Here is a 19330-nt window from a genome sequence, read left to right on the forward strand (position 1 = left end):
AACAAGCTAGTAGCATGCATCCAAACAAATATGTCAATTGGATCATTTGGAACATTTCATGCATATTCAATAGCAATCAAACCATTGGCTGCTTAATCCTGCACTCTTATATATATAATCTTGCATTGGTTTTATATAATGCTTCTATCAATTTTCTAAAATGTGGTTTGAGTTGTAGCATGTGTATGTGGCTTGATGACTAGACCATATTTGATTGATGCAGTCCCCATATATAGACCACAATAGGCTAGAAGTGATCCACATAGCAGTTCCCATATATAGACCACAATAGGCCAGAAGGGATCCTCATAGTTCCCAGTGGTCTACATATGCAGCCCAGGCGCTTACGGATTATGATTATGATGGATTGTTTGTCAAATAAATGACTTCTTGAAGAAGAAGATTGAGTGTCCTTTTGAAGATTAGTAGCCTAAATATTGTATGTTTTGTTGATGAAGTAGCTACTTTGGACTTATAAGCCATGCACCTTTGTAGCTTGTTTTTTGGTTATTTATCATTCCATAATTGGTCTAGGTATTTCTTGCATTAGTTTACTGGAAATGTGAGCATAGTTTGTAAAGAAACATTATATTTTTTTAGTATTGGCTTGTTGTAAAATACTAAAGTAGACTCAAATAAGTCTCAAAGTGTATGCTTAATTTTTTTCTTGTTCATAAACTTTTGCTTATGTATTTCAAAATTTTCTTCTCTATCTTTTTTTATGAACTTTTACCATTTATATATTTTCAAAATCGAACTACATATGCACCCACGTATACCTCTATACCATGTCTCTATGCTGTATAGTGACTACCCACATACTGCAGCTATTTTTTAGAATCATTGTTCTACTATGCAATTTTCGTAGTTTAAGATGTTCAAGGATACATGTTAGATTTAATATTTAAACATCTTAAATGAGAGAGGGCAGGTCTTGACGCAATGGTAAGATTGCTCTATTGTGACCTGGATGTCATGATTTTAAATCAGAGAAATAGCCTCCATGTACAAGGGCAAGGCTGTGTATATTTGATCATCCCCAAACCCATCCCCAAATCTCATAGTGGTGGGAGCCTCAAGCATTGGGATGCCTTTTTTCTGAACATCGTAAGGGGTACTTTAATCCTAAGGGCAAGGTTCACCAAACCAGCATCGGATGACATACTAGCCAGCAATCGGTTTGTGATGGAAAGAATCTATATCGAGCTGTTTCAGGCAAGGTTCCCTGTACTAGTACTGAATGACGTACCGATGTCGGACCGGTATGATATGATATCGGTATCGTACCGTATCAATATACGATACATTTCGGCATACCGGTTCGGTACCGGTACAATTTTTTTTTTCTTTTCATTTTTTTTTGGGTGTTCAAGTTAATAATTCATAAATACAACCCCAAAATTGCATTATATTACATATTATTGAGATATTTGGGTTCAATTTTGAGTTAGATAGCGGTACCAAGACTCTTGATCCAAATTTTTAAATATATATTTATTTATATTATATTACAACTATGTCATCTTAAAATTAAAGAAAAAATATATAAAATATGCATTAAAATGTATCTAAGCATTTAAGTACAAAGCACAATAACTGATATACCAACCTCAAGATCTATTCTTCATTTAAATCATACCAAAATCACAAAATTTTGGCATGATTTTCTCTTATTTTTATACTTCCTCATTCTTATCTAATTTTAACAACAAAAATAAAAAAAAATAAAATATTTACTAAGAGAATAACATATTATCTTACCTCCGATCAAAGATCAGTTTCTCCTCGAATCACTCCTGCAATTTGATGGAGTTTTTTCTTTTTTTTCTAATTTTTTGGAGGTCTCAACGGTTTCGTTGAGACCAAAGCACCTTCGGAAGTTCTCTGAGACTTCTCAAAGAACTCTAGGCACTGGGCTGCCACTAAAAAACAGCCCAGGCCCCACTCCCCTTCCCCCTCCCTATTTTTTCACATGGGATTGTCGGCACGGTTCGGTTCACGCCGAACCGCTTCATACCACCCCGATTTTGGGCGGTATGGATCGGAACCGCACCGAACTGGATGGTTCAGTGCGGTTCGGAGGGGTTTTTGGAAAAAACCCCCCGAACCGGACTGGCAAGGCGCCAGTCTGGTTCGGTACGTCCCGTATCGGGCGGTTCGGCCTGGTACGGCAAACCCTGGTTTGGGCTTATCAACACAAGAAGACCCAAAGAGGGAGGGGGCGAGGGAGGAGAGAGTGAGAGAGAGGAAGGGGAGGGAGGGCGGGCTTGAAAGCCCTTGCCGTCATCATCGGGAAGGAGAGAGAGAGGGAGAGAAAGTGAGGAAGGCGGGGGGGGCAAGAGAAATCCTAACCTTAATTGAAAGTGAGAGGGAGGGAGGGGGATGTGTACCGATGAACCGAGCAGGAGAGGGAGGGGGTGATCAAGTGGGAGGTTGCTTCTCTCTCGTAACTGGAAGGCGGACAAGGGGGGTTTGCTTTGAGAGAGAGTGTGTGCAAGCGAACCCTCTCGAATGAGAAAGAGAGAGCAAGCGAGCTGAGAGAGAAAATGGTTCGACACTTTGATCGGGCTTTTATAAAGTGGTTAGGTTGGTTAAACTGATTAACCTGAATGATTGAACTGTCTTGAGCTGGCGTTGGTATGATTTGGTACAGGCCGAATCGCCTACTTCGAGTTAATTCAGCATGCTCTACCAAAGGATATCTTACAAGTTCATTCAGTAGATTAGTGACTTGGAGTTTTGAGACATTTTTTATCTATCATTATTGAAATGAAGAGGCTTGACAATTATGCGCCCATGACATATACAAATGAAAGAGTCTGACATTTATGTATGTCATCAAACTTCAGGTGTTATCAAGTTATCTTTCACTTTCTGAAAATTTAAAAAGGCTGAATTAGTCAAACTCAAATGCAACCAAAGAATATATTAATAAAATGGGCATCGAATCACTCGAGGATACTTCAGAGGAAAATATGAAAACTTATGTTCTCAATAATGAATCTGACTGTGATAACCAGGCTCTTACATCCCAGAGTCAAAGGAATCACCAGGTTTGACCCTTCCTTAAGCCAGTTTTCCCATGTACCAGACAACTTACTAAGTATTTAGGCACCTTGGGAGGCTCATGAGTTGCAGCATTCCTTGTTAATTGTGCTACAGATATTACGCTGGTGTTAGTTGAGATTTTTATTAAAAAAACTACCTGGAGAGATCTGGTATAGGGATTTTGATGAATTTAAGGTGCAACAATGGAGATTTTTGTGAAACTTACTGCCCAACTACAGTTATATCTTTCAGCTTGGTGCTATGCGGTTGCATGCTCCCCATAGAGTGCTCATTATCACATAGGCTAGAATCCACTTTGTCAGGTGAAAAATTAAGACTATGCCACCCTACATTTAAGATCTTCATGTGGCTGCCTTTCAGCTAATCCAACCTTTTGATGAATTGTCCATAGGAACTAATCAGTGGGAGACTGAAGATTCTGCATAAATGATTGCACAAGACTTGACTTGAGAGAATCAATCCCTTGTAAAATGCCTGAGTATAAAGCCCACCCATAATGGATAGCAGGATTGAGGAAAAGTGAATGAGATCAGACAGACACATGAGTATAGGACATCACTAATGGCTACTAGAACAGCCAAGTGATTTGCATCAAGTAGGAACCCAAAGTCTTTCATGCAAACATTCTAATTTCAAAGCTTTTAGTCTTGAATTTTCAAGCAAACATGCAAACAGTCCACATTAGTGCAAATCGTAATTCATAACTCACACGAACGTATGTTTTGAAGTTCCTTTTTCCCTTGTACATTTGATCGAACAAACCAAGGAGCAAGCTTTTTTTTGTTTACAAAGAAAGAATCTTTTTGTCTTTCCACTAGAACTTCCAACAAAGTCAAACTGGTGTTATTTGGATACCTTACAGTTGTCTTTGGGCAATTGTTGGTAAGGTGAGAAATGATATTTTGTCATATAGCATTGTTAATTAGACAAAGAGTCAGAGAAACATCATTTAAGCAGCTAACATTCATGGCCTATCAAACTGCAAATCACATTAGTGGAAGTGTAATGGTAGCATCAAAAAAAATAGTTGGAGAAATATCAATTATTGTTTGCTCATGTACATTGAGGAGTTGGGATTAGATATGACAGCCCTAGGAGGGGCTTGTTGAAAATATAGCACAAGAGAGTGTCAAACAAGCATTTGTTGAAGTGAAGAAAGTGTAAAGAGAATCTTGCTGTGGTTTTGGAGAAATAGGACGATAAATGTAAATTTAGATGAAGAGATAATAAGAAGCTCGCCATGATTATGGAAACATGTAATGGCAAAGTCTACATGTAAAGGATATTACCAATATAGGTATGTTTTATGCATTAAGGCAGCAGGTCCTTTTTTTTCCTCCCAATGGGATTCTGGTGGGCCCATTCTAGAGGCATTCTGGATTTTTTAAATATAGCATAGCCCAACCTGATTAGATGGTTGTGTTGGCCCAGTCCACGAATCCTATGGGATTTGGGGCCCAACCATCCAAACAGGGCCTTAAGGGTTTTGAGGATCATCATGCCTATCCCTTTCTACTCAATGAAATTCTTGATTGGGTCAAAGTGAAGAAGATGCTAATTCTTGCATTTGACGAATGTGGAAAATCTAGATTATCCTAAACTCCTGAACAGGACAAGGTCTTGCATCCTAGCTTGAGATGCACCAAGATAATGAGCTGTACATAAATGTGGCACAAAAGATCAAACAAAGCAAAAGATGAGATGCATGATAGAAACAACTGCTTGAGATGGCAAAATCCCAAACTATGACCTAACCTAGTACTTTGGCTATGTGAGGTCCCACTATTGGAAATAAGACAATGAAAATAACATGGTGAAATTTAAGTCAGTTAATTAACTAATGGTTTCATGCATAAATGTAATTCATAAGAAATAAAAATGAGAATTGATCATTAAATTCTAAATTATAAACAAAGTGTAGTGGCACCCCACGGTATGACCAGGAAAGAAGGTCTAGTGGTGTGGATCTGATTGAGAGGAGAGAGTGAGGAAGAGTATGAATGTGTATGATGGGTAGATCCAGAGCCAAGTAATTTTTAGAGCAATGTTGTGTTAGAAGTTTCAGGTCATCTGTTACATAAAGAAGGAAATAATGATGTTCAATTGTTGTTCTGTATAAACGCTTACTTTGCTGTTGTCCTTACCTTTTCTGGTGCACATGGATGGTGCCTTTTCTGTAAAGTTCTATATATGTGTTTATATCCCAATTCAGTCAAAATATTTATCTTGCTGTATCCGTAGCAAGCTATCGTCATGTTTTGCAGGCACTCCCAGGCATTGAAATATTTAACTTGAATTGACAGATCAAGAAGCTGGACCCAGTTACTAAAAAGGTTACGACTTTAGCTGGGACTGGAAGTGCTGGATTTAAGGATGGCCTGGCCCTAACGGCTCAGGTGGGAAAATAATTATATGCTATTTTGATCCATTGAATTCTCATGTTAAATTTAAAAAATATTTTTCAACAAGCTAAGCTCATTATGAAATATGGGTGTATCAAAAATGGCTATTGATACCACCCATCTGCACAGCTTTCTTGCATTAACATTTGACTGATAAACTGAAGGGAAAGTAATGATTATTATATTACATTTAGTTTTGTGATATGGCTAGATACTAAATGTGCTAAATAACTAAATTGTGAACACTAATCTAAATAATGAACTTCAAAATTTCAGACATGTCAATGCCGAAATATTCTTGATAGCTATGAAGTATTTTTTATCATAGTGACTTAGCACTATTGATTATAATTTGTGTAATTATTTATGATTTTGATAATGATCTGTTATAAAGATAATGCTTGATGCATCACTAGCAATTTTATGTCAATAAACTACAAATTGTTTAGAAAATTCTGAATTCCACTTACCATTATTGTTTTGTCCTAATTAGATTAAATATTCAATTTTTTATTAATAATTTGTTGTGACTATAAATTTATTAATAATTTGTTGTGAGTATAACCTGCTTTATGCGGTCTTGCAATATTTCATATGGCCAATAACCTCGCAAAAGTATCCTCTGTAAGGCTGTCCACTTGTAAGACCAGTATATTCTCATTATTATTATTATTATTTTTGTTCCAGTTATAAAAAAAATGTGCATAAATAGATATGTTAGCATAAAATAAAGTACAAGTTGCTGATTAACTCACTGTTAAGAAAGAATTCTTGGATGCCCCACTGAAAGATAATGGAACATAGCTTCCCCAGTTGCTTTGACTTAGATGTCTGCTGATCTTTAAAATTGCTTCTATGGCATTACTACAGTAAGCGGCATTTCTACTGCCTGTTTGCATGTTCAAAACTCAGTTGTAAATCTTCTATCTGATACATTTATAATGTTTTGCAGCTCTCTGAGCCATCGGGGATTGTTGATGCAGGAAATGGTAATTCTTTCATCTGTGCAAATATTTTTGAAGTTCGTTCTTTGTTCTATTCAAGCTTGTGGCCATGGAAAACCCATTAATAGTCCAAAAGGAGTGGAAAATTTGACTTAATATCACTGGTATTTTCTTGATGTGTGCCTATGATCTGGTAATGAAATTGGACATGCTTGTTTTCCGTTGACATGATCATAAATTTCTGTTCTTGCGAAGTGATATATTTTTTTGAAATATTATTTTAATTTCCAGACAAACCTTGTAATGTACAATTGTATCATCAGAAAGATCTATCTTGGGATCATGATATTTCTTTTCTCATTTAAAATTGTTAATGACAAGATTGAGCAAGCTGTCTCCAGAAATAAGATGTTCTTGGACCAGGATTCCGGCATAGTCTACACCATATAGAGCAGGCCTCAGGTCTGGCCTATTCCAATTTTGAATTTGTTAGGGCCAAATTTGGCTCATTAGCAGACCAAGAATGCTATGCATCTAAAAGTTTTCCTCTGGCGTATATATATATTCTTTAATTGGCAAAATTAAAAGACCAACTAAGCAAGTCTTCATAGTAGCCCCTTGGCCTGTAGAAGCACCTTAACAAAAATTCAAACCATTTTATTTGTCATGTACATACTGCCACTGACAAATCAAAGGACCCACTAAGAGAAGTAAATGCCTCCTCTTGTTCAAATCACTTGTTCTTATCTAATAGAGTGAACCTATGAGCATGTGATATATTTTGAACTAATGTCAGATGCCTGAAGAGTGAATGGTCTTGTTAATTAATGTGGATTTAGAACCCTGTAACATATATGTTATTTGAGTTTTTGTTGATGTTATCTGTTGGAGTTTTCAATGATGTTATTGGTTAGATTAGTCATGGTGTGCATGTGTGAACCTTGAGTTATCCTTCTCTCATTAACATCATCTCCATTTTCCAATTTATTATGTTTATCATGTTACATGCACACAACTAGCTATCAATAGCATATGCTTTGGTTGACTTTGTTTCATAATGCCGTGCAGGAAGGCTTCTGATAGCTGATACAAATAACAACATGATCCGATATATAGACCTGAATGAGAAGGATCTTATACTGCGTACATTAGAATTGAAGGGAGTGCAGCCACCCTTCTCAAAGCCCAAATCGTTGAAGCGCCTCAGAAGGAGGCTATCTGCAGACACACAAATCATTAAAACTGATGGTGGTTCCTCCATGGAAGGGTACTTGAATCTTGCAGTTTCAGTTCCTGAGGGTTACCATTTCTCCAAGGTTGTTCCCCTGATCCTGAATTCATTTTTTTCCTATTTTAATGCTTTTCCCTCTTAGTTGTCCTCATGTGAACCATAAGTCTTGGCTGCTTTATCTTATCAGTAATTTGGTCAACTAAGTTCTACATCTCAGTTTTGTGCGTTGAATAGTTTTGAAGATGTCTCTGAAATATCAGCAATCATTTGGAAACCCTGATACTTTAGATTTCATTTGAAAGCATAAATTCATTCACTGTACATTATTTCTATTAACAGAACATCCTTCTAATGAAATGCATGCAAATGAACACAAGGTACCCGTAAACATAGTAAATTTGCCTACAGTTTTTTTTTCCCCTTGTAACATAACTAAAGGGAAACTAACAACTCTAATCTCATGTCATGTTTGTTTTATAGATAAGCAATGTTGAGCGTCTTCTGATAAAGTTGCTCCATAGGCACTGAAGCTTACATTCATACCAATGTTCTGGACCATTGGTCTGGACTGTGAAACAAAAATCAGTGCTTGAGTGGACTTTGACCTATCCATGACACTTCAAATGTTGTGTTCAATGTTGTGGAGAAGAGGAGGGAGTCTTGAGATAAATGTCTATAGTGACAAAATAATAACTCGTTGATTGCTTGCACGGACAAAATTTGCTCATACCTGGAGGTAGTCTTGAGTTACATCAAGATGTGAATACAGCAGCATGAGCTTGAACACAGGCAGCAGAAGAAAGAAAGCTTCAAAGCAATACATGGGAAGTTTGGTGCAAAGGACGGAGTGCTAAACTATTAAGTATGTCTGCAGAAAAAATTATAAGAGAGCATGGCCGAAGGGAGAGGAAGCAGAGATGCAAGTGCATAAAGCTATCAATCAACTTAATAGTGGTAAAAGAAAAGATTTGAGGGACTCCATTAAAAGCAAAGCTAATCTCCCCTGCAACAATAGCTGACCAAGGCATCTAGCTGCAAAAACCTTAGAATCATGTCCACATTAGTGAAGGAAAAATAAAATGATAAATATTCTTAATCTAATGGATTCGAAATGGAGAGTCAAACGAGTTAAATATGATTTAGGTTCAACTGGTTTATATTCTTACAGGAGATGAGAATGTTAAAATTCCACCAAAACAAGAAATGGAGACTTGGATTCCCGTTGAAGATGAAGAGGGGCTCGAATGACTTCAAGGATAAGGCTGTCTCTTAAGAATTCTTAACCTGAAGACAAGGATATACATCCTTAGAGAGGTGAAGCCAATAGTTAGATTCCAGTGATTATTTGATTGGATGTCACAGAAATTTTAAAAGACCATACTTGAAGCAGCAGCTAGTGTGGGAGTGGATTTGAGTGCAGTTGTTTTAGAAAAGCATCTCTCAAAAAAATTTAGAATAAGAGCTTAGGAAGTGGGTGCAGGAGGGGGTTTCTTGAGATAATTTGAATTGGATTCAATACATTAGATAGAAGTCTCCTGCCACTAAGTGCTGGAACTTGTTGGCTATACAAGGTTACCAAGATCACACCCTCAAGATTGGCAAAGAGGAGCCAATTTCTTGCAGTTGCTCTTCTGAAGATCTTACAAAGTGCCTAGATGGGTGATCGTTGCTTTGATGCTCAAGAATTTAGAACTAAGGATTGAGTTTTTAGAAGGTTGTGTTGTGATAGTGCAGGAAAACAAAAGAGTCTATCTCTCATTCTAGGCCTTTCTAGCCAAAGGTATATGGTAAAATGATTCCTTACTTCAGTACCTTGTGACGTGAATTAGTACAATAGTTTGTAGGTGTGATGAAGAAAGGATGAGCTTATCTATCATGGTAGGCATTTCCAGCTACAATGGAGTGCCACATAAATGATTCCTTACTATCATAAATGTCATTTGAGGAGCAAGTGTTCAAAGATTAAGACATTTGACTTGCTTCCTGGGACTCCAACTCTCCAGCTTACGCATCTTTAATGGCAAAACTTCTATCAAAGTTGGTTCAGGGAAAACTTTATTGTTTCCCTGCAGTCTTGTGTCATGAATATCTTTAAGTCTAGATTATGCTGATCAATTTATTGCATACACAATTCTTAAATTCTCTATCTTGTATTTTCTGTAAGCACTACTTCATTCTCATATGGCGCTTTAGGCCTACTACAAGGTTAACAGATAAATGATTATCTATTAATGGGATTTGTATGGCAGAAATACAATATCTTATGCTAGTATGATAAAGTAACGGATGCCTCATTGTGATATTTTTTTACTCTGAATTCCAGGAAGCTCTTAGCAAATTTGATGTGGAATCTGAGCCAGCAAATGCCATTAATATCGAACCATCAAATGGAAATTTGAACCCAGATGGATCTGCATCACTTCATTTTGGGAGAACAACTCCTTCACCAGCAACTAGTAGAATAAACTGCAAGGTATTTCTCTCTGTCAAAACTCAAAAGGTTTACTTTTCTATGCTTGGGAACTTTCAACCATGGGCATATCAACAGTCAATGACGTTTCAACTCGTCTACGGCGAAAATAGACTTTAAAATACATGAATAGCACTGGTTCAGCAATTAATTGTTTTTCATGTGATTTAATTCTTGATTGCATAAACTCTATGGGTTGTTAACAGATCCTTGGAATTATCATAGTAAAAAATAGCAGTTGAGCTGTTAGTAGTTCACAAAATTGGTGCACCCACTTGTTAGTAAAACTAATCATGTCACATCCTTATCATCATACACTGATGTGGCAACATATATCTTTGTATATACTAAAGAATTGAAGATTATTTTAATGCCTTTTCTTAAAGAATTAAAATCTTCCTTGGTTTTAAACTCCACCCTTTTGCCCTCATCTGGCTGCTGCTTCTGTCATTGCCACATGATATCCATAGATCAGGAAATGGCAAACATGCCACTAATCCTGGAATCTATTAGAGAAGGTGGATGAGAGGATTCCAGCTTATACAGTGGTATTTTCTGACCCCTGATGCTATCTTAAGAGAAGAGTAAATGCTGTTACATTTGGCAGGTTTACTATTGTAAGGAGGATGAGGTTTGCCTCTACCAATCTCTGGCGTTCGATGTATCATTCCAAAAAGGAGATTCAGAGTCTACCAAGGGCAAGATCAGACTCTCGTATCTTGTTACTCCCAAAGTCCCCTCTGGTACATCAGAGCTGGTATTTAGCAAATAGGCCATTAAAAGTGTAACATAATAACTGTATTCTCTCTTCATTGGCATCTTTTCTCAACTTGTTATTGTCTCATGACAAGCATCTTTTGTTTTGTTCCAATATGTGGGCTTGGAAAATGTCGGGTCTATGGTTGCCAGTTAATGCCCCACGTTTTTGGTAGAAGGACAACGTTCAAAACCCTGAATGGCATTCTGCAATTTTCAAACTACCAGAGCAGTTTTTCATTCGAGTGGTAAACATGCAATCATTATCCTTTGGATCATCTGAGATCTGAAATATCAATTCACTGTCTTGTATCTGTTATGTTGCCTCTGGATTGACTGAGTTGTTTTTACCCAATAAGTGATAGCTTAGGGGGAACTTGTTTTGCCTTGTGTCTATCTTTGCAATTCGTACGGGTGCAGTCATCCTGAAATGATCTGTGGGTGTTCGGTGCCTTGTCTTATAAGACCATATGAATGTAAAGCCGCCTCAGTACGTAGCTAGAAGACATATCCAACCAAAGAGACTTTTTTGGTTATCTTCTTATTGCATGATTAGGGAATGTCACTATCTCTTTCGTGGGACCAAGATGTTATTCAAACAAGGTAGACATGGTTATGTACCTAAACTTTTAAAGCAATCATTTGGTATGTTCTTTGATAAATTGAGAGTGTGAGACCTAACACGTGGTTTCTTATTTGAAACCATGATTATTAAACATGTTCGCTGTCCTTGATCCGAAACAAATGGAAATCGAAGGATTAGCAAGAAAGGGAGGTGGATATATGTTAGAATAAGGTTTAATGCTATTGGTGTTCAACAGAACCCATGGGTTGGTAATGGTTCTTATCTAATGTTGGCTGTTAGGATGGACTCAAAGGACGAGAGAAAACTCGTGATCTGCTTTGGGCCCTACTGAATGACATTGACAATATTAAACAGTTTTTGTTCAGCTGGATCCCATGATCCAAAAAGATTCATATACACTTACTGGATTTGGATCAATACGTGATCCAGAAGATTCATAGAACTTATGAGACTTGGATCAATACATCATAGAGGAGTTTTTAGTATTCAATCTGGCTTTTGAACCTTTGGTATTCTTTAGTTTATATGCTGCAGTCGAAAGCAAAATAGAGAAGCAAAACAGGAGATCCCATTTTTAGAGCATTCGATTTTATTCTTATCCAAGTTAATATTGTTCATTTTTTCCTCTTTCATATAGTTTAGTTTTTCGTCGAAAAGAGGTCAGTTGGTAATTTGGGTTAATTGGATGCAAGGAAATGTTTAACCATTGCCAAACAGCAGGAAAAAAAAAAAAAACACATTCAACCTTGATGCGGTTGTATGCCAAAAATGTAGAAAACATTAGTTTTAGATCGTGTTGGGAAACTTCCCATTGGATCTGAGTGGGAAGTGGGATTCTGGAGAAGGAACAGGTGCCAAGACAACTGGTTGGGATCCTTGTGCTTGATTCCTACGGGATTAAAAAAAACATCTTGTGAGGTATTTTTTTTGATTCCGATACGGGATTTTTTTTTTTTTTTAAAAAAACAAAAAGCATCTTTGAGATATTTTTTGATCCAATCGGAATCATGCCCCATCACCCCCAACCCTTCTCCTTCTTCCTCGGCTCTCATTCCCTGACTGATCCCGTTAGATCCCACGGGATTTCTCTCAAGCAGGGCCCTGAATGGAATTTTGTCCTCGCTTTCCATACGGATTAGGTGAACAAATTCAGGTACATAGATCGGTTCTCAAACGCTAGCGCATTTTCCAAGGCACTACTAGCCTTCTTTATATTTCAGTTCTTTTATCCTCCGAACTTCAACCTTTGTACCAAAAAAAAAAACCGGGGCATTCGCTAAAATTTCAAGCCTATAATAAGTTTTGGCCATAAACATTTATTAATCAGAACATAAGTGCGTGGAGCCTAGGTTTTGCAGTCCAGCTAAACGGGTGGACGCTGACTCTGACGGCATGTGAGCAAGGCGCCATGTGCCGGTCGTTTGTCACTGGCCATGTTACTTAACAGCGGAAAAGTTTGATAAACGACTTGATCAAAATCCAATGTCCTCGTGACATGCTGTGTCGACAAACCGCAGCATGTGGGGTATCCGCATGAAAAATTACCCATTATACACACCGGCCCTTCTACCAGTAGAGTGACGAGCTTAATTAATAGTCACCATCTTAGAGTGATTTTGTTTCGGATAACCAAGGAGTGCATTTCTTCATCGTTAATTGGAACTATTATCCGAACCTCGAAACCCTCCCTCCGTATCTTATGAACTTAAAGCAATGGATTCTTTCAAAGCCATCCCGTTAGTCTTGCTTTTAAAATCCTTTTGTAACCATCATGATGTTTTGCTTTCTTTTTCTCAGTGCTCGTTGGTTCCCGTCAGATAACCAGCAAATAAAGAATATTTGCGTAGAACAAGTGCGGTGATGGACTTGTTTCAACTAAAAATTGAAGGGAAAAGGATGTGAAAGTTTTGGGTGCTTAAATATTTACAATTATTTGGACTAATAATGGCCCTGTTAAGGATCATATTCAATTTGAGAAACATCGCTATCAAATTCTATCAAATTGACGATACCTATTATTTTGAGAGGAGACTGACGGTTCTTGTTGAACTGCTCGCTCAATGCACGTAATCATTGCTTTATCTTGCCTAATCAATGCTTAAACTCATGTGTCCAATAACTATGTATGATTCACTTGCTTCACTTAACATACGAAAAAGGAAATTTAAATTGAGCCGTTAAAACTGAGCTCCGAACTGGAGCCTCTATATCATTTAGATACTAGTGTTTAAATTGGATGTTACCCACTGACTGTAATGCTCTATATTGTGATTGATAGTGGAGGGTACGATAACCACTTTGTTAGCAAATTACTATGGCCATTACCCAATTATGATCTCAGCAATACAAGCTTTTGAGGGGGGCAGACAGAGAGCAAATCTATTTTTTGGTATTTTTTACTAAAGTGACTACACATGATCTCTACGAAGATAAAATATGGCTACGATCATCATTAATTTAGTTGCTTGTTGCTTATTATAATATGGGCGTGTTCCTGCGTTAATCACCTATTGCTGTTTTGGTACTTCATGTATTTGTTTGCTCGGATCTCAATTAGGAGACGCACTTGCTTACACTAAACATAGCAGGGAAAGAAGATAATTTTGTTCTATGATGTGATCGTGGAAGATGTGGAAGAATGCTCTCCACTCCTATAAAGGAGGAAAAGGCCAAAAACATTGGAGATGATATTCAAATTGTTTCACGGAGAAAGAGAAAAAAAAAATCATAATAAAGCTAGCAAAAAGAAAAAAAAAATGCAAAGAAACACAATTATGAGGAGGTTGGGAAATGGGGGCCAAGCAAAGCTTATTGCGTTTGTATAGTTTTTTATGCATGTTCTTGTGTTTCCATCACGCACTAATCATTCCAAGGGATAAAAACAAGAATTGTGATCCCCACTGGAACCATATAGTGGAAGACAATGACTGAGAGCTGAGACAGTTGCATGTCATTAAGAATAATCTTAGGATTAGGAAGTCGTGAAAAAAGAAGTTAGGAAACAAGATAGTGGCCGTGTGGGGACACCATTCGGTTCCCTAAAGTTGGATTTCTCCACATGAGCATGTTGGTTCCGCTCGACCCTTGTATTGAGAAAACTGGAAATTTTGTCCATTCCAACGAACATGAGCAAGAAAGACTTGTTAAGTTGTTTTTGCGATCACAAAACTGTGATCTAGATGCGTTCCTAGCAGAAGACTTGTGTTATTTTAAGAAGAATTGTAAATTGTGAGCAAGTAAGAATTTCATAATATCGTATTACAAACCTCAGGATTAGAGGTGATGAATGACTTCATGAAGATGATGGATTGCAATTCTTAACATTTCTTCCAATGAAAGAGGAACTGACTCCACAAATCATGTGTTAGTAATGTCATGGCATGAGAGTGTCGAGGAATAGTAAATTAGTGAGATTACAGATAGCAACAGACATAACAAACATTATTGATGCTTCAAGTTAGGGAGTAATTGTCAGCATCTTTTTGGAGAGTTAGATGGTTTAATTCAACGTATAAGATTTTCAGTGAACGAGTTACACAAACTTTAATCTCTTTTCTCTCTTTTTTTTTTTTTTTTTTTAATGTTACAAACTTTAATCTCAAAAAGTTTAAAGAAGAAAAGAAAATAAAAGAACAATTCCTTGGAGTGAAGTCGTTATGGCTAGAAGAATTTTCTAGGATGACCATTGTATAAAATTAGAGATACTAAAACTGAAAGTTATCACTTTCCATGGAATTTAATTATTTAGGACTTTTGGATCATGCTCCACTGGACACAGGGGGACCCATGTTGCCTCGAACTTCCATGCAAAAGCTATTGGGAGGAAACTACGACTTTTTGGTTATTGGATTAAATCATTGCCATAAGCAATCATGATACAACTTGCTCAAATTAACGTAACTATGAGTTCTACGAGTTTAACGTAACAATAATAATAACACAAGCATAGGACTAGCATTGGTGCAATGATAATATTATTTTATGATGACTTGAATATGATATCACATATTCAAAATACATAAACAGTTTTTTTGTGAACAAGAATAAAGTTGCATACATGTAATCATTTCCAAATTATACAATAGCTAGAGCCTTATATGCTAGCATGTCGTTTTTTTTTATAACAATAATACTAGAATTGATATCCTAAGTAAATCCAAAAACATCAAAAGAATCTCATTTAATACTTATATATAAAAAATAAAGGTAATCTAACAGCAAGGAATCATCATTAGAGTTATTCTAAAATCACAACTAAAGCATCCATACCCATATGCCCTTTAATCATAAAAGCACAGGAGTATACATATAAGGATTTTGTAGGAATTGTTCTCTTTCATGATGAATGCATCATCATCTTCGACCTTTCCTCTTTAAAAATATGACCATGTGGGGAACTCATTCAAATAAATTTATTAAAAAGAGTGCATCAATTACAACCAAAAAAAAAAAAAAAGAGTGTATTAACAAGTTGTACAAAGTACTTACAAAAAAATGCTCATATATTTGTATTTTTCCTCGGTTACAACGTAAAGGAGATGCCACGTGTCACGATACTCGGTTACACGGCAATGGCAAGCTGAAAAGGGCCGAAAACAGTAATGTACCGCTCGTAGTTACCATCCATCCCTTCTTCTGCAAGGACCCCCAATCACGTGCACTTGCCATCCAACTCTCTGACATCCAAGTTTTTAGCCCCACCTGGGTCCAGTCCTCCCATGTAACCCCGTTTTGGTTTCGATCGAAAAAAAAAAAAAAATGTTGGGTGAGTGTGGATGTGTGTGAAAAGAATACAACAAATATTTGGATAACAGCTGTTACTTAACCATTAAAATAATTATTTTAGAGTACTCTTTTAAAAGACGTACAAATCTATGAAATGGTATCATATTATTTTGTTATTAAACAGTAATTCCTGTTACAAGAGTATATAAACCAAAATTAATGATTATATTTAGCAAAGTTATTCTAATAATCATTGCCGCAGTTGGAGTCACGGAACCACCATGATTCAGCGAATATTTTTTTTCCCGTAAAAAGAAATAGAAAAAAAAAATCAAATATCTTTTACTCGTGAACACCGCACTGCATCTGTCCACGTGCTCGTTGTCACCGGAAGGTGACCGTAAGCAGACTCGCATGTGCGTGCGGCTTTCCACGTCATCCACGACGCCACCCAGAACTCAGAAGCCTTCCCCGCTCATAGGATGCTCCAGGACAGGAGACTATGGACCGTCTGCCTCGCCCGATATAGATTGCATGTACCGTCCTATCACAGCCGTCCATCACCGAGACAGCAGTAACCAGTGGACGGTTTGATGTCGAGGACCCATCAATGGCAGGACTGTAATACGAAAATTACATCCGAGGGCAGTTCCGTCCGGCAGAAGAAGATGGGCGATTATTTACGGAGCATTTTGACTTTACCCCGATTAATCTAATTAATTAACTCGTAGTAGACGTTGAAATAATAATTATTATTATAAGATCCTTGCGATAAAAAGCGAGGGTAAAGTTAGGTGGTGGGAACCTCGGCGGGCGGGGAGATAGAGAGAAGGGGTAAAGGATGCAATTAATTAGGATTAAGGATGCGTCGCGAATCGTTTTAGGGTTATTACCACCCCTTTAAAAACCGCTCGCTTCCCCCTTCTCCCTTCTCCAACCCATTTCTCTCCCCCTCTCTCGCTGGGGATAGTTTTTAGTGTTATTTCTTCGCCGGTCTCATACCCCGAGAGTTCTCTCCTCTATTGGAGAGGTAACAACGAGATCTCTGGCCCCTTACACTTTGTTCTCGATCGAAATCTAGATCTTAGTTGTTATTTTGATTAGAGTTTGGGTGTTTTCTATAGGAGATCTCGCAGGATACATCGGGCGATCGCGATTGGAGATGGCGATCTCGAATTCCGAGGGGGATTCCGTCGCAAAAGAAGGGGAAAGGAAGCGGAAGCGGAGGGCTGAGGTTCGACCGTCACCGTCCAAGTGGAGGACCGAGAGCAAGCAGAAGCTCTACTCCTCGAAGCTCCTCGAAGCCCTGCGGCGCGTCCGCCGCGGGGCGCCGGCGGAGCCTCCGCGGAGCCGCGCCGTCCGGGAGGCAGCTGACCGCGCTCTGGCGGTGGCCGCGCGTGGCCGGACGCGGTGGAGCCGGGCAATCCTCTCCACCCGGGCGCTCCAGCTCAAGTCGCGCAAGCGGCGGCCCGCCGGTCCCGCTGCCCGGCCGAAGAATCCATTCGCCAATGCGGCGGAGAAGAGGAGATCGCCGGTGCTGCAGCGGAAGGCGAGGGTCCTCGGCCGGCTGGTACCGGGTTGCCGGAAGCTCTCCTTCCAGACGCTCCTCGAAGAGGCCTCCGACTACATCGCCGCGCTCGAGATGCAGGTCCGCACCATGAGCACCCTCACCGAGATCCTCTCCTCCTCCTCCTCCGCCTCCGGCGCGCCGCCATCCGACCAGCTCGGCTCGTCTCAGCCGTTCTGACCTGGCCGCTCCGGCCGCAGGTCATTTTCCCCGCCATCCACCCAACCCTTCTCCCATCTCTTTTTTCCGCCTTATTTTCTCCTTTTAAAATTCATGTAATTTACTGTAAATTTCTACCCTTTTTTTTTTTTCTCTCCCTTTTTTTTCCCTTTAAAAAAAAAAAACTTCCCGTTTTTTTAAAAGGCAGGTGGTGTGTTCAGATTCGTTCTCTGGGGCCTCGTGAAGCCAACTTAATGGCATTTCGTAAATAGACCTGGTTTTCATGGGCAATTCTTCGTCCGACCGGATAAGCTCGACACACCCAAACCACCCAAAAAGAAAAAATTCGCATAAAATGTATCTATAGTTATATTGCATGGTTGACCTGACTGTGCATCTGAGCCGTTGGTTGGGTGAGCCCAACCAGTGGGGTTATAATTTTTTAAAAAAAAATGTTCTTGAGGGGATAGAGAGTTACTAAATAGAATCGTGAAGGTTACCTTCGTCCTTTTCCCGGGCTCGTCACCAAATGATCGAGCTGGCCTGCCTTCCTCGCTGTCTCTGAGCCCCAAGAAGAGAGAGAAGTAGACAAAAGAGAAGAGCACGGACCTGGCCTCCCTCTCTCCTGGGCCCTCGGATGGCAGGGATGGACGGTGGGATGGGACGGCGCCATCATTGACCCCAGGTGGGGCTCGGTGCACTGTGCTACCGGTGCGCAGCGGAGCGGATGACATGAGCCATGTGGTGAGCCCCATCGATGCTGGGTTTTTTCTTGAATCCCCGGTGCTGCTGTTGCTCCGTGTTTCCTTCTCCCGGGTGCGCTTCCGGAATGGGAACGGGATGACCACGTGGGTTGGTTTATTAATGCTCCCCCTGGGCCTATCCATTAGAGTGAACTCCTTTGGACTCTTGTACCTCCCCCGGACACCACCTTAGCATGGCTCCTCTCCAATGTCTACGTCTTTGGGTATGATTCTTTAGGCGTGGAAGTAGGTTTATCTTTGGGTGAGCTTGATGCTTATTGAAATGGGTGGATGCACCTGAAGAGATAAGTTCAAATGGGTGGATTCATGTACTTGGATGTTTATTTGAGTTTGGCAGTGGTCCATGGTTATCTCATCACCAGCATTGTCGGAGTCCTTCTTCATATATGTATTGTTTTTTAATACTTGGGTTGTGTCACGAGGCTACTGTGTATGTGCTGAGGTGAAGTATGATTCTACTGCATATCCGGAAAATGTTATATCAAAGGATGTAGAGAGTAGAGGAAACCATATTTGTAAAAGGAAACCAAAAAAAAAATGTTGGTGTGTGCATCCCTGCATTTACCAAAACAGGTTTACCCATAGCTGGCGGTTTAAACGAAAAATCCAGATTGGTGCTCATTCGAAAGTATTGCAAAAATCAAAAGTGATTGTTTT

General features: G+C 38.9%; 2 protein-coding genes across 2 annotated transcripts in view; both read left to right on the forward strand.

The window, feature by feature from the left end:
- LOC105057332 (protein SUPPRESSOR OF QUENCHING 1, chloroplastic) overlaps positions 1–11096 on the forward strand; it is a 62027-nt gene extending 50931 nt beyond the window's left edge. Inside the window, 5 exon segments of the mRNA XM_010939927.4 lie at positions 5373–5465; positions 6424–6460; positions 7484–7731; positions 9970–10119; positions 10724–11096. Coding sequence (XP_010938229.2) covers positions 5373–5465; positions 6424–6460; positions 7484–7731; positions 9970–10119; positions 10724–10888 — 693 coding nt within the window. The 3' untranslated portion in view covers positions 10889–11096.
- Positions 11097–17003: 5907 nt separating this feature from the next.
- On the forward strand, positions 17004–19034 carry LOC105057331 (transcription factor bHLH148). The gene is made up of 2 exons (XM_010939926.4): positions 17004–17213; positions 17308–19034. The coding sequence occupies exon 2, from the start codon at positions 17346–17348 to the stop codon at positions 17928–17930; it is 585 nt and encodes a 194-aa protein (XP_010938228.2). The 5' UTR covers positions 17004–17213; positions 17308–17345; the 3' UTR covers positions 17931–19034.
- The last annotated feature ends 296 nt before the right edge of the window (positions 19035–19330 follow it).

The sequence above is a fragment of the Elaeis guineensis genome, chromosome 14, assembly GCF_000442705.2.
Source record: "Elaeis guineensis isolate ETL-2024a chromosome 14, EG11, whole genome shotgun sequence".
Taxonomy (NCBI): Eukaryota; Viridiplantae; Streptophyta; class Magnoliopsida; order Arecales; family Arecaceae; genus Elaeis; species Elaeis guineensis.

Excerpts from the sequence above, each read along its gene's own strand:
- LOC105057331 (XM_010939926.4), top strand. The coding sequence starts at position 17,346 with ATGGCGATCTCGAATTCCGAGGGGGATTCCGTCGCAAAAGAAGGGGAA.